This window comes from Chelonoidis abingdonii, chromosome 1 (assembly GCF_003597395.2).
Source record: "Chelonoidis abingdonii isolate Lonesome George chromosome 1, CheloAbing_2.0, whole genome shotgun sequence".
Taxonomy (NCBI): Eukaryota; Metazoa; Chordata; order Testudines; family Testudinidae; genus Chelonoidis; species Chelonoidis abingdonii.
Genome location: NC_133769.1, coordinates 272996540 through 273011904, shown reverse-complemented (window position 1 = coordinate 273011904; position 15365 = coordinate 272996540). Strand labels below are relative to the sequence as shown.

At 41.8% G+C, this 15365-nt stretch overlaps 1 protein-coding gene across 1 annotated transcript in view; it reads left to right on the top strand.

Moving 5' to 3' along the window:
* IPO5 (importin 5) overlaps positions 1 to 15057 on the top strand; it is a 115651-nt gene extending 100594 nt beyond the window's left edge. Inside the window, 3 exon segments of the mRNA XM_075064749.1 lie at positions 3030 to 3258; positions 9866 to 10007; positions 13676 to 15057. Coding sequence (XP_074920850.1) covers positions 3030 to 3258; positions 9866 to 10007; positions 13676 to 13762 — 458 coding nt within the window. The 3' untranslated portion in view covers positions 13763 to 15057.
* The last annotated feature ends 308 nt before the right edge of the window (positions 15058 to 15365 follow it).

Genomic DNA, 15365 nt, shown 5'->3' with positions numbered 1-15365 from the left:
CAGAGTCCACAAAATAATGGAACTGGTGTATATCTGAGCACACAGAAATCAGTGGTTCATCTACTGGGGCTATAGAACACTGTAGCAGACTCCCTGAGCAAGGTTTTCTGCCATGACCATGCATGAGTGGGAGTTCAATGATGCAGTATTCTGGAAGATTTCTTACCTGAGGTCTTCCAGAGATTTTTGATGCCATAAACATGAAGTCCTGACTGTCTTGCTTGAGAAGAGGACATGGTCACAGCTTGCTGGAAGATGAGGCCAAGAGATAACAAGAGCAATTACTCTTATATATATATTTTTTTTTTTCTCGTGACATCATTACTTCCTCAAAGTCCTGAACAGGTTGAAACAGGAGCGATCAAGGACCATCTTCATAATGCCATTGTGGCCAAAGCAGATATGGTTCTAACTGCTCTTCCAACTGTTCCTGCAACCACCTCTCTGCCTTCCTTTGACAGCATATCTCACCCAGGTGTCAGGATACACTGTTCATCCCAACTTCTTTCACTTCGTTTCAGGGCATCATTGCTAATAGCTCTCTGGACCTCTAGTATAGACCAGAACTGCTCTCCAAACAGCAGTGTGCAATAGTAGAAAATGCAACTGTGTTCCTTGTAATGGAAGAGTTGAAATGTGTCCAGATCTGGTGCAGTCTTTGACCTGTACCTCCTCTCAAGTCTTCCCTTTCCAACATTCTTGATTATCTGCTTAACATGAAAACTACGGGGTTATCATTGAGCTCAGTTAAGGTTTACCTGGCTGTCATTGCAACCTTCTTTCCCTCCCCACCTTCCCAGTTGAAGTTTTTTCATTCTTCACTCACCTGACCATTGCAAGGTTAGTTAAAGCCTGTTTAACCTTTTTCCTACCTCAAGGAACCTACTCCTCTATGGACCTCAACTTAGTTTTCAATGCACTGAGGGGGAAAAAACCCATCTGACCCTATGGGTGGGCTGTTCCCTCTTTCATTTATCTTTCATGATCTTTCCTGTAGCCATCACCTTGGCTTGGAGAGCTGTGGACCCTTATGGCTGACCTAGTGTACATGGTATTCATCATGACATGGTGACATTACATTCCTATCCTCATTTCCTATTTAAGGTAATATTCAGAGTTCCATATTAATCAGGACACTCATCTATCAGTGTCTTGTCCCAGCCCTCGCTCTTCAAGAGAAGAAGGTAGTCTCCATATCCTAGATGTAAGCAGAGCTCCAGTTTTTTACCTTGACAGGACTAAGCCCTTCAGGGCTTCTCCTAGACTTTTTTCATCACTATCACAGAATGAATGAAAGAGGATCCAGTCTCCTCCCACAGGCTGTTTAAGTGGGTGTTGGGATGCTTATTAACCTGTTACAATGCCTCAGAGGTACATCATTGTCCTAGTGATTGCTTATTCCACCAGAGCCCAGTCTACCTCTGTAGCCTTACTGAAGAAGGTGTTCATCTCGCATATTTGCAAAGCTGCAACCTGGTCATCAGTGCATATGTTTTTCCAGAACTATGCTGTCCAGAGCCGGCCTAACTTTTGGTGACTGTTTTATGTGCCATACTGAATCCACCTACTGAGCAGCCTCCTCCATAATTGATGTACTGCTCGAGAATCTCCTGCAGTGGAGCACCACAGGGATAACTGATCGAGAGACAGGTTTAATTAGGTTGCAGTTACAGTAATTGGACTTCTCAGGTGGAGCACCCACAGTGACAAAACTATCTGCCCTCCTTGCCCTCTGCTTCAGTCATTCTTTTGGACTTCCTAGTTGAGAAGGAATTGGAGCTGCAGTGGGCCTGCTTTTCTCTATATACCCTTACACTGGAGCATGAGCACATGACACAAGTGTGGACCCTCAGGCACTGCTGATTACATCTCCAGTCAAGCATGCGTGGGCACATGCACATCCTGAAATGGAGCCTCCATAGGGACAAAACATTTTGAACGCTGGTTTCTATACGAAGTAAGTAACCACCTTCTCTAGCCTTTTCAGGCGAGTTTATTTCTGCTTGTGTCATCTGAATAGTGTAAAGTGGATTTAGCAGACAGGATAATTTGGCCCTTCTGAACTTTTTTATTGCCTATTTTAGGAAGTGCATATATGTAACATACACATGCATACACATAACAAATACATATATTCTCTTGCTCAGTATATGCTGTGTCATCAGGTTCTTAATCTAGTTGAGTGGTTCTCAAACTTTAGCAACTCAAGGACCCCCATTTTGATGTAAAATTTCTCGGACCTCCAAGCCCCCTGCTCAGCCCCCACTCCAGCCGTTCCACCAAGGCCTACCCCCACTCTACTTCTTTCCAGCTCCGCTCCACCCACACCTCTCCTCTTCTCTGCCTGTTTCTGCCCCTCCCCCGAGCAAGCCCCATGCCAGTGCCTCCTGCATGTTGGGAACAGCAATTCAGTAGCATGCAGGAGGCACTGGGAAGGTGGAGGAAGAGTTAATTGGCAGGGCCTGCAGACCTATTGGAGTACTCTCGAGGACCGCCATTTAAGAAATGCTAATCTAGTCGAACTTTGCCATTTGTGTACTTTTACTAAGCCAATTTGAGACTATAAATTTAAAACTGTGTATAGTTAAAAAAAAAAAAAAAAAAAAAAAAATTCTACCCATTACAAGTAACATTACCACAACTGAAGGGCTATAGACAATGTTTTATTACCGTTCAGGTTAATGTTGGATGTTTGGCAGCTGTCAGTTTCATTGCTTCCCTTGAATAGTCAATCAATTTTGTGTGCCTTTTACGTAGTCAGTACATATTTTTATGCCTTTCACACAGCAACAAGGCTGCGAGGGAGAAATCCTCTTTAAAATGTAAAGATTGGAAAGCCACAAAAGAAGCAGGGAGACTTAAACAGATGAATTATTTGAAACTACATTTGACTTTTTTTAAACTACCCATATTTAAAGTTAAGCTTGTCTGCAAGAGGTTTAGTGCCCTAGTGTGAAACACTGTTGCTCAAGGGCAAGCATTTAACTTGGCTATACATGAGGTTTTTTCATAATTTTGCACTTTTACAGAGGCGCTTCCGTTGCTGGTGAGAGTTATTCAGTCACCAGATGCCAAAACCAAAGAGAACGTCAATGCAACAGAGAACTGTATTTCAGCTGTAGGGAAGATCATGAAGTTCAAACCTGATTGTGTAAATGTTGAGGAAGTCCTGCCACACTGGTTATCATGGCTTCCGCTACATGAAGACAAAGAAGAAGCTGTTCATACTTTCAGTTACCTGTGTGACCTGATTGAGAGGTAAGGTGAAAATGTACCTTGATATAATGGATAAAATAAGCATACTTGTAGCCTGCTTATTTTTCTTGTACACATTCTCTAATAATGGGACTTATACTCATTTTTATTTCTCTAGCAGATGTATACACATTATCTTGAATGTGAAAATTAACGTCATTCTTTCATATTCCATTAGTATGGCTACGATTTTGTCATGGATATTTTTAGTAAAAGTCACGAACAGGTCACAGGCAATAAAGAAAAATTAATGGAAGCCAGTGACCTGTCCCTGACTCTTACTAAAAAATATCCATGATAAAATGGAAAGGGGCTGGGCAGCTGCGGGATCTTTCAGGTGTTCCTGGAGCAGCTATGTAAGAAGTAAACAGTGAAACAATGCAAATAGTCCAGTTTGAGTACAGTGATGGTGTCTCCCTTATTGCAGTTCTGAAGTAGTGGCAATCAGTAAAGTCTTACAGTGAATTTTAATACTACCTAAATAGGTTCTCTCTCCTTCCAGTGTTCTCAGTATAGATTTCCAGTCTTGGAAGTGCTTATAAACTGTATGAAAGCCCAGAATCTTCTGGAAAGTTTTGACCATTAGGTGATATGTAGACTTCTTTTCAAAGATCAGTAGGCAGCCCACAATCCGTGCATTCAGCTGTTGACTGCTTTATTCTGTCACAAAACTGGGAAAACAAAGAGACCTTCAACCTCATGCTGATCAGTGTAAGGTTTGCAATCATGAAATAGATGGTAAACGATCACTGATAAATCTCCCAACTTCTGATATATCTAAAAACTTGCTACCTGAATTCTCCACCTTAATCAAAACAAAATGGAATCCTACAAAAAGTGGAAACATGGACAAATTGCTGAGGAGAACAAAAGAATAGCATAAGCATGTAGAGACAAAGAAGGGATAAGCATACAATGTATTACATCTTGAAGGCAATAAGATTCTTTAAATACATTAGGAGCAAGAGAAGAATGAAGGAAAGTGTAGGTTCTCTGCATAGCAGGGAAGGAGAGCTAATAACTGATAACATCAGGAAGCTGACATATTTAATGCTATTTTGCTTCATTCTTCATTAAAAAGGTTAATAGTGACCAGATAATCAACACAATTAATATTAACAACAAGATGGAAGGAACACAAGCCAAAACAGGGAAAGAAGGGGTTAAAGAATATTTAAGAACATAAGAATGGCCATAGTGGGTCAGACTAATGGCCATCTAGCTTGGTATCCTGTCTTCCAACAGTGGCCAGTGCCAGATGCTTGAGAGGGAATGAACAGAACAGAGCGATTATCACATGGTCCATCCCCTGTTGTCCAGTCTCAGCTTATGGCAGTTGATGGTTTGGGAACACCTGGAGCATGGGGTTGTCTCTGACCATCTTGGCTAGTAGGCACTGATGGACTTATCCTCCACGAACTTACCTAATTCTTTTTTGAACCTAGTTACACATTTGGCCTTTACCATCTCCTCTGGCAATGAGTTCAACTAGTTGACTGTGTGTTGTATGAAGTTCCTCCTTAGGTTTGTTTTTAAATCTGCTGCCTATTAATTTCATTGGGTGACCCTTGATTCTTGTGTTATGTGAAGGGGTATAGAACTCTTCCCTATTCACTTTCTCCCCACCATTCATGATTATATAGACCTCTATCATACCCCCGTTAGTCATCTCTTTTTCCAAGCTGAACCTTCCAGTCTTTCATCTCTCCTCAGATGGAAGCTGTTCCATACCCTCAATCATTTTTGTTGGCCTTCTCTGTACTTTTTGTGATACTAATATATCATTTTTGAGATGGGACAACTGGAACTGCATGCAGTATTCAAGATGTGAACATACCATGCATTTATATAGTAGCTTTGTTTCCTGTTTTAGTCTGTCCCTTTCCTAAGAGTTCCTAAAATGGTTAGCTTTTTTGACTGCCACTGCACATTGAATGGATGTTTTTAGAGAACTATCCACTGTGACTCCAAGATCTAACTTGAGTGTTAATATACTCGTTCATTAGCCCGTTCATTTATAAGCTCTTCCTCTCCCCCCTTCCCCCCCCTCCCGCCCCAACATGGTTAGGTAAAAATAGCAAAAACTCTGACTTTCATAAGCCAACCCTATATTTCAGGGGTTGGCAAACCTTGGATCCTGGCCCATTAGGGTAAGCCGCTAGCGAGCCTGGACGTTTTGTTTACCTTGATCATTCACAGGCATGGAGCCCCTCAGTTATCAGTGTCTGTGGCTTGCTGTTCCCAGCCAATGGGAGCTGTAGGAAGGCAGCTCCCGTTGGCTGGGAATGGCAAACCATGGCCACAGTGAGCCGAGGGGCTCCATGCCTGCAGACACTCCAAGTAAATAAAACGACAGTGTATTAGATATTCAATTCGATGTTTCCATAGAGTTTTTAAAATCCATCAAATTTTGGTGTAGACCTGGTTATAAACCGACCCCCGCTCTTTGATGCATCACCTTTTTGCCAAAAATATTCAGCTTGTGAATGAGTATATATGGTAATTTAGACTCCATTTTGAATGTATAGTCAGGATTGTTTTCCAATGTGTGTTACTTTTGAATTTATCAACATTGAATTTCATCTGCAATTTTGTTGCTCAATTCACCCAGTTTTAGGCAATCCCTTGGTAGCTTTTTGCAGTCAATTCTGGATTTAATTATCTTGAGGAATTTTATGTCATTTTCAAGTTTTGCCATCTCACTGTTCACTCCATGTTCCAGATCACTTATGAATATGTTGAACAGTACTGGTCCCAGTACAGATTCTTGAGGCCCCTGCTATTTGCCTTATTTCCTCTTTCCTGCCCTCTTGTTTTATATTTTAACTAATTACTGATCCATGAGAGAACCTTACCTCTTATCTCATGACTGCTTAGTTTACTTAAGAGCCTTTGGTGTGGGACCTAGTCAAAGGCTTTCAGAAAGTCCAAGTACACTATATGTACTGAATCACCTTTGTCCACATGCTTGTTGACATTCTGAGAGTTCTAATAGATTGAGGCATGACTTCCTTTTACAAAAGCCATGTTGGCTCTTTCCCAGCATGTTGTGTTCATCTGTGTGCCTGATAATTTCTTTCTTTCCTTTGCTATAGCTTCAGCCAGTTTGCCTGATATTGAAGTCAGGCTTACCAGCCTGTAATTGCCAGGGTCATCTCTGGAGTCTTTTATAAAAATTGGTTACATGCTCTGTCCTCCAAGTCATCTGGTGACCTTAAGTGATAGATTACATACCGTAGTCAGTAGTTCTGCAATTTCATATTTGATTTTCCTTGAGAACTCTTGGGTGAATACCATCGGGTTCTGATGACTTATTACTATTTAACTTATCAGTTTGTTCCAAAATCACCTCTATTGAGACCTCAGTCTGGGACAGTTCCTCAAATTTGTCACTTAAAAAGAATGGCTCAGATGTGGGAATCTCCCTTACATTCCTCTGCAGTGAAGTGATGCAAAGAATTAATTTAACATCTCTGCAATGGCAGAGATAAGTTAGGTAAATTCAGTATAATCAAGTTGGCAGAGTCTGATGAAATTCATTTAGGGTGCTTAAGGAACTAGCTGCAGCAATCTCAGAACTGTTAGCAGTTATCTTTGAGAACTCATGGAGAGTGGGTGAGGTCCCAGAGGACAGTTTAGGTCCCAGAGAATTGGAGAAGGGCAAACATATAGTACCTATCATTAAAAAGGGGAACAAAGAGGACCCACAGAATTATAGTCTAACTTAATAACTAGAAAGATACTGAAACAAATATTCAACAATCAGTTTGTAAGCATTTAGGGGATAATAGGATTATAAGGAATAGCCAAATTATCAAGAACAAGTCATACCAAATCCACTTAATTCTTTTACGGGGTTAATGACCTAGAAACTGTGTTTCTCAGCGACTGGTCCATGGACCAGTGCTAGTCCCTGAGGTCTCCCTGGCACAGTTTAGGAAGGCAGTAAGCCAGTCTCTGATATCAAAAAGGTGGAGAAACAATGGCCTAGAGGGTGGGGAAGCAGTAGACATGATATACAGTATCTTGATTTTTAGTAAGGCTTTCAATACAGTCCAATGTGACATTCTCAAAAGGAAACTAGGGAAGTGCACTCTAGATGAAGTTACTAGATAACTGAAAGACTGCATTCAGAGTATTATCAGTGGTTTGGTATCACACTGTTTGGGGGGGAGCATATCTAGCGGGGTCCTGCAGGGGTCAATCCTGGGTCCAGTATTAATCAATATTTTCATTAATGACTTGAAAGGGAGGTTATATTTATAAAATTTTCTGATGACACCAAGCCGGGAAGGATTGCAAGCACTTTGGAGGACAGGATTAGAATTCAAAAGAACATTGATAAATTGAAGAATTGGTCTGAAATCAACAAGATGAAATTCAATAAAGACAAGGGCAAAGTACTACACTTAAGGAAAAATCAAATGCGCAACTACAAAATGGGGAATTAACTGGCAAGGCGGTAGTACTGCCGAAAAGAATCGGTTATAGTGGATCACAATTTTAATATAAGTCAACAGTGTGATTCAGTTGTGAAAAAGGCTGATATTCTGGGGTCTATTAAGAGGTGTGTTTGTAAGTAAGACGGTGGAGGTAATTGTCCCACTTGACTCAACACTGGTGAGGCCTCAGCTGGAGTAGTGTGTTGAGTTCTGGGTGTCACACTTCAGGAAAGATGTGGACAATCTGAGAGAGTCCAGAGGAGAGCAACAAAAATAAGTTTAGAAAATCAGACCTATAAAGAAAAGTTTAAAAAGAAAAGGGCTAGGCATGCTTAGTATTGAGAAAAGACTGAGGGTGACCTTGCGAGCAGTCTTTAAATATGCTAAGGGCTGTTATAAAGAGAATGGTGATCAGTTGTTTTCCATATCCACTGAAGGTAGGACACGAGGTTATGAGTTTAATCTGCAGCAGTGGAAATTTAGGTTGGAGATTAGGAAAAACTTTCTAACTGTAAAGGGTAGTTAAGCATTGGAAAAGGCTTCCGAGGGTGGTTGTGGTACCCCCATCATTGGAGGTTTTTAAGAACATGTTGGACAAACCTGCCAGGGATGGCCTAGGCTTATTTGGTCCTGCCTAAGTGCAGGGGGCTTGTTTTTCCTCAGCGCAGGGGGCTGGACTTGAGGTCCCTTCCAGCCCTATGATTAGAGTTTTCATTTTTGGCTTACAATCATAGAGCAGATTGTGATGAGAACTCATGGAGTATCTACAAGCGTCAAATCTCATGATGTTTAGTATAAACCAAAGTTTGAAACTGAAATGGTACTGATGGCATTGGTAGATATACTGGCGATAGATAATTGTATGCCCACGCTGATACTGTTAGACCTGTCGGCGGCCTTCAATACCATTTGAGGCTGTCTTATTCTCCCTGACTTTTACATAACTCCCTTTTAATCTTCTCAACTCCATTGATTGACTAGCACTAACCCTTCTCATTTCAAAGTCCTTGCATTGTGGCATTCCTCACTCTAGGTCAGGGGTCTCAAATTCAAATGACCATGAGGGCCACATGAGGACTAGTACATTGGCCTGAGGGTTGCATTACTGACACCTTTCCCTTGCTGCCCTCAGCCCTGTCCCCACTCCACTCCTTCCATGAAGCCTGCCCCTGCCCCCATTCCAACTCCTTCCCCAAAAGCCCCACCCCAACTCTGCCCCCTCCTTGCCCCCAGGGAGTGTAGGAGGGGTGTGGCAGGGGCTCAGGGTGGGGATTGGGGTGCAGGAGAGGTGCAGCAGGGGGCTTAGGGCAGGGAGTTGGGGTGCAGCGTGCAGCAGGGGATTCAGGGTGGGGGTCGGTTGCAGGGTGCGGCAGGTGGCTCAGGGCAGGGGGTTCAACTGCACGAAGGGTTCGGAGGCAGGCTTTGGCCCGGCGCATACCAGGGGCAGGGCAGGCTGCCTGCCTGCCCTGCCCCCGCGCTGCTCCGGGAAGCGGACGGAACCTGGGGAAGGAGGGACACGGGTGTGTGTACTGATGTTGCTTCAGGCACCACCCCCAGCAGCTTCCATTGGCTGGGAACGTGCCCTGCCCTCCCCCAGTGTGCATTGGGCTGAAGCTGCTCTAGGTAAATGCTGGGGGCGGGGAGGGACGCGAGGAGCTCGTGGGCTGCGTGTTTGAGTCTCCTGCTCTAGTTCAAGGGAAGCTGGTTGGCTCTCCTTTTGGAGCCAGTCAGTACAACTTTACATCAGCTCTGGGAGGGAGGGAGTAAATCAGTTTAAAATATACAAAGCCTTCCCTACCAAAGTGCTCCAGTCCCTGCTGTATGGACTTTCCCAACATAACAGTATTAAACTTCCAACACATAGTGGGCTGGCTTGCTTTGCTGAAGCCTATCTAAGGCGCACAACTTTTCTGATAAAGTGTAGCCCAACTTTATAAATAAGGAATGGTCAAATTAGCCAGATCTTAAAATTACAAAAATAGAATTTCCTTCTAGAACAGGATGCATTTAATGATGATGAATAACTTCAGATATGAATGTGCAGTTCTAAAAATCAGGAATGTCTTGAAAAGCAATTAACTTACATATACACAATCTACATTTATCTTTAATTAGAATGCTAACACTGGCATATTTTGTAACATGTATACTTTTTTGATCTCCATCAGTAACAACCCAATTGTCCTTGGTCACAACAACTCTAATCTTCCCAGAATATTCAGTATAATTGCGGATGGTGAAATTCATGAAGCAATTAAACATGAAGATCCATGTACTAAACGGTTGGCTAATGTTGTTCGTCAAGTGCAGGTGAATGTAAATTTATTTTGTTATAAAGGGAATCATTGTAGTTTGCTCTGTGAGATGCAGGAATTGTAAAACTAGTATTCAGAACCTATTCTCTGTAATAAACATGATACTGCAACCGGTGTTCATCCAAGAAATATTCCAAGTGGATTAGTAATTTGCATAATCTTGATAACACTATGTAAGATACTTGAACTAGAGGGTGTCTCTCTTTGAGTTTTCATTTTTGGCTTACAATCATAGAGCAGATTGTGATGAGAACTCATGGAGTATCTACAAGCGTCAAATCTCATGATGTTTAGTATAAACCAAAGTTTGAAACTGAAATGGTACTGATGGCATTGGTAGATATACTGGCGATAGATAATTGTATGCCCACGCTGATACTGTTAGACCTGTCGGCGGCCTTCAATACCATTTGAGGCTGTCTTATTCTCCCTGACTTTTACATAACTCCCTTTTAATCTTCTCAACTCCATTGATTGACTAGCACTAACCCTTCTCATTTCAAAGTCCTTGCATTGTGGCATTCCTCACTCTAGGTCAGGGGTCTCAAATTCAAATGACCATGAGGGCCACATGAGGACTAGTACATTGGCCTGAGGGTTGCATTACTGACACCTTTCCATTGCTGCCCTCAGCCCTGTCCCCACTCCACTCCTTCCATGAAGCCTGCCCCTGCCCCCATTCCAACTCCTTCCCCAAAAGCCCCACCCCAACTCTGCCCCCTCCTTGCCCCCAGGGAGTGTAGGAGGGGTGTGGCAGGGGCTCAGGGTNCTCCAAAAGTTATTAAAATGACCCAGAAGTTGGGCAGCTACAGGACCCGGGTATGCAGGCTCATTCAAGAAGAACCTTGCAAATTCCATGTTGGAGACTGAGTTGAGCTGAACTGTCTGCTACCTCTACTATACAGTGTCATTCACTGCATTGTGGGTTTCAATGAAAAGTGCTTGTGTAAGGGCATTAAAAAAAAAAAAGGCAAAACCTACAAATTAAGTAGTGGTATAAGATGGGGGCAATAGAAGGAGGGCAGTACTGAAATGTATTTATTTTAGGTTTTTTAGATAATAGAAGCACCTCCTTCAAACTCTGGTTGACTTGTACAAAATAGAAAATTCAAAATAAAATCACATTAAAGTACTTAAGTCTCTGCCATCACCCCCAACCACAAATCTTAATTATCCTATGCCAATAGCCTTGTCCAGCCCATACTCAGATGCCAAGATGAACTTTTTATGATAATACAACTAATTGGTGAAGCAAGGCTTTGACTGGAAGGCAGTTTTTCCACCTTCAGAATTATGGGGAAATAAAGTGGCCCTACTTTATCAAGAAATTGCATCTCTAAGTAAACTTGCATAGTTGCTAGCTAACCCCCTGTGGAAATGGTGGAGGAGCAATGAACAGAGGTTACTCCCAGGGGAATTCTGCATCCAAAAAAAAAAATTTAGTGCACAAAATAACACTATATATTCAGGCCACTTTCAATTATTTTGCTAATTTATTTCAAAATAACCTGTCAGGAAGTATTCCTGTAACAAGACAGATGACAAAAAAATTCCCACAGGAGTAGAGTTAAAGAAACTCCTACGACAACCCAGTTCCTGTGTCTCTGCCCCTTTCCCGCCCCCGAGCCCAGCTGGATGGCCAGACACCCACACCTCCTTGCCCTCCAGAGCCCAGCTACCAGGCAAGAGACCCTCATTCCCCAGAGACCAGCCGTAGGACCAGACAATCACATGTCTCTGGAGCCCAGTCACAGGACCTCCCTGATCTAGACACTCCACAGCCCCTCAGGGCCAGATACCTACACCCATACCCCCACAGAGCCCAGTCACTTGCCCCCCACACACAACCAGAGCCCAAGGATCCAGAGAGAGAAATAGCCTGATGCTGGGTCTTGGGCTTGTATGGAGTTCCCTGCACACTGCCTCCTTCCTTCAGGGCATGCCAGGAACTGTAGCTGCTGGGAACTCTTCAGCTCAGTCTCTCTTCCACCAGGAGTGTATTCTATTTGTGAGCTGGGCTCTGCTGGGTCCAGTGGCCCCAAGTGGCATCCGGCAGCTCTGCAAACACCAATTCTTTGAGGGAGAAAAATGGAAATTCTGTGCAACTTCTGCATTGTGCAGTGGCACAGAATTCTCCTAGGAGTAAGAGGGACACACAGGCTGCTTGAGGCAATGATATCCTGACTGAGAATGGCAATGTTAAAATTAAAAACTTCCACTTTATCTGGGAGTACTGCAGAACTTAAATGTCAGGTATTTTCCATAGGCAATGAGATTCTAATATTGTACCAAAGCTAATAAAATAAAGGCCCATATTTAAGTGCTAGTTTGTCTTTGAACTCTGAATCTCATAGTACACCATGTCTTTACATTTCTTTGTCATTGGACCCAATGGATCCTTTTTTAAATATGGTGTGAAAAGACTAAATTAAGACCTTCAGTGTAGAACTAATGTTAAAATATATCAAATGTAAATGTTAACTTTGACAGCTTGTTTAAACACATTAAATGAGATTTTAAATAAATATCAAAAGTCTCTGTAGAGATGTGAACCAGTTATCTGCAATAAATATCCGCTTGACCTCCTTTGGCATACTGAGACAAGTTTAGTCCCTGCTCCAAAACCTCTGTCTGCTGTGCTGAATAAATATTTCCCACTTATCTGAGTGCCTTTTATTTGGAAAGATTATAATATATTATAATCTTTATTTGGAAAGATTATAATATATATCAAAATATATTTGGTACCATTAAAATAAATCACCTTCGTGGTGACAAGCAAAATAGTGTGCTCTACACACCAGTGTGGAGATAAATTATGGCTAAGGATACCGCTGCCCTTCTGAAAGTACCATGTGAATTATCCATGGTCAGGCAGAGCAAATAACCTATTTGTAGCCTTATTCAAAAGAGAACAAATTGTCATGCTATTTAGAAGAATGAAGGGCTGCATCTAGCCTGCTGTGACTTGTACTTTGTTAATTCTAGGGAGTCGCTAGGAATTTCAAACCAATTGCTTAGACCATGTCTACATGCAGATTTGCACCAGTTTAACTAAATGGTTTTTTTTAAAAAAGCATTTGTTAAGCTGATGCAAGTTTGTGTTGGCAAGGACTTTGTTCTCTTTGGCACAACCTAGAACAGGGATGGGCAATTTGGGGGGCGTCAGCTAGCCAGCCAGATCATTTTATTTTGCTTGCCACCGTCCAGCTTGGGGCAGGAAGGAGGTGGGGTGGGACAGTGCACATGTCCTGTGATGTTGCAGTGAGAGCCATGTGGAGAGCCAGATCCAGCACAGTGAGACAGAAGTAGTCATGGCAAGGTGTGTACAGGCCAGGCTCCCTCCCAAACTCCCTCTAGGGCCTCCCACTACTGCTGGTGGTACAGACCCTACATCTACATTCTCCCCCCCCCCCGCGCCCATGTCACTATTCTGTATTCTGGCAGGGTCTGACACACCCCCCACCCCATACCTCTCACTTGCCAAAGGGGTTTTGTGCTTTTTGTGGATCCTCTATTTATCTGTAAATTGCCCATCCCTCTCCTAAAGTATGTAGGCTCAATGGATATTGACTTTGAAAGACTAATGAAAATAAATGGCTGACATATAATTTCTAAGTTTCTTTTCAGTGAAGATACCTTTATTTTTTATTTGTTTTCCAGACCTCTGGAGGACTATGGACAGAATGCATATCACAGCTCAATGCAGACCAACAGGCAGCTATACAGGAGCTCCTGAACTCTGCTTGAAGGGCCTTAATTATCATCTGCAAGAAAACTAACTCCAAATAAACATTTACCCTATTGTTTAGTTTTCTTTGTTTTGTTTTTGAGCAAAAAAGAACTGTAGAGCGTGTAGGCCATTCTTTTGCAATCTACAGTCAGTGGCAGCACGAAGAATCACTCTTTCAGAGTGGTGTTTAAATCAATTTCTATACGACAACACTGAAGAAGCTCCCTGTAAACCCTACAATAGCACTGAAGAGTATTTTTCTAATGGTATAAGCCACCTGTGATGGTGAAAAGGAGACAAGTTGAATTTTCTCATTAGATAAAATGAATTAAAAAACAGCTTTAAGACCAGTTATTCAGCAGTAATGTACATTACAGCAGATAACATTTCTGTACATCTAGTGTTAATTGTATTAATTGGAGTGAGTCTTTTTTAGGGTAGAAAGTGCCCTTCTACCCAGCAAACCACTAGATCAAAAGATGAAAAATTGAAGACGAATATCAAGCATGAAGACCTCATTGATGTCGCTGTTTTCCAAAAAAGGCTTGTTTAGTGACTCAGTGAGAAGCTGTTCAGCTTCCAGCCCTTGAATGTGAAGTGTCTTTGGCATGTCTGGCAGTATCTCATTCACTCCTCAATAAATGACATTCAAATACAATAAGAAGCTTGTGTAAAAGTTCAGTGCTGTGTGGTTCTTATTCATTCAATTTCCTCCTATGAAAAGATACAAGTACAAGTGTTACACATCGTAATTTTAAGATGTTGGAAATTTTCTGTACAATTTGTCTAACTCACACTTCATGCTTTCTTGTTTCTTGGATTTTAACCATTCTACTTTTTTCTGATTCAAAGAACTACATACTGTGTAGAATTCAAATTTAGTTACATGAGCCTTGGGTACAGTGAGTTTACATATCTTTACCATAAGCTGTTTCATTTTCAGATCCAATTGCATATTTGTAATTTATGAACAGTTGGCTAATATTATTCCAGTTGCGGATGTACAACAGGTCTGTGATAGCCAAGCAAACTTTCAGTAATATTAAATTAAATGTATCCAGTTACATTTGTGGAGATAATTGGTAGCTTATCCTGAAAGGAGAAAATTTGTGTATGAATGTTTTGTTGGTTCATCTCATACTAGCAATACATGGCTTGTTGTTTCAGATATACAGTTTTTCTAAAATCTGATTTCTAATTTAAATTTCAGTGTGAACACTTTGCAGTTTGTACTAACATTTTTTATATAAATACTAAACTTCTGCTTAGACCAGAAAGCTAACCTAAGAATTAAAGACTTTTCACTAAGTGACTTGCAGCAGTCTCTTAAAACGTACTGTGTAAATGCATTAAGTGAAATGGAAGAGTGCAAGTTTGACGCTTAATGAGAGGAAAAAAGCTGCCCTATATATTAAGGATATGATTTTGTCACAGACTGAGACTTTAACAGACTTCCATGACTTTCAGCTTCAGCTCTGGCTCAGAAAGTCAGTCCCTCGCAGCGCTAGGGCTCTGGCTTCCGTTGCCGGTGTCCTGCCCAGGAATTTTAACAGAAGTCCTTGTGCCAAAATCTTAACCTTAATTATAAAATCAATTTATATTATGAATAAGCGCTCAAAC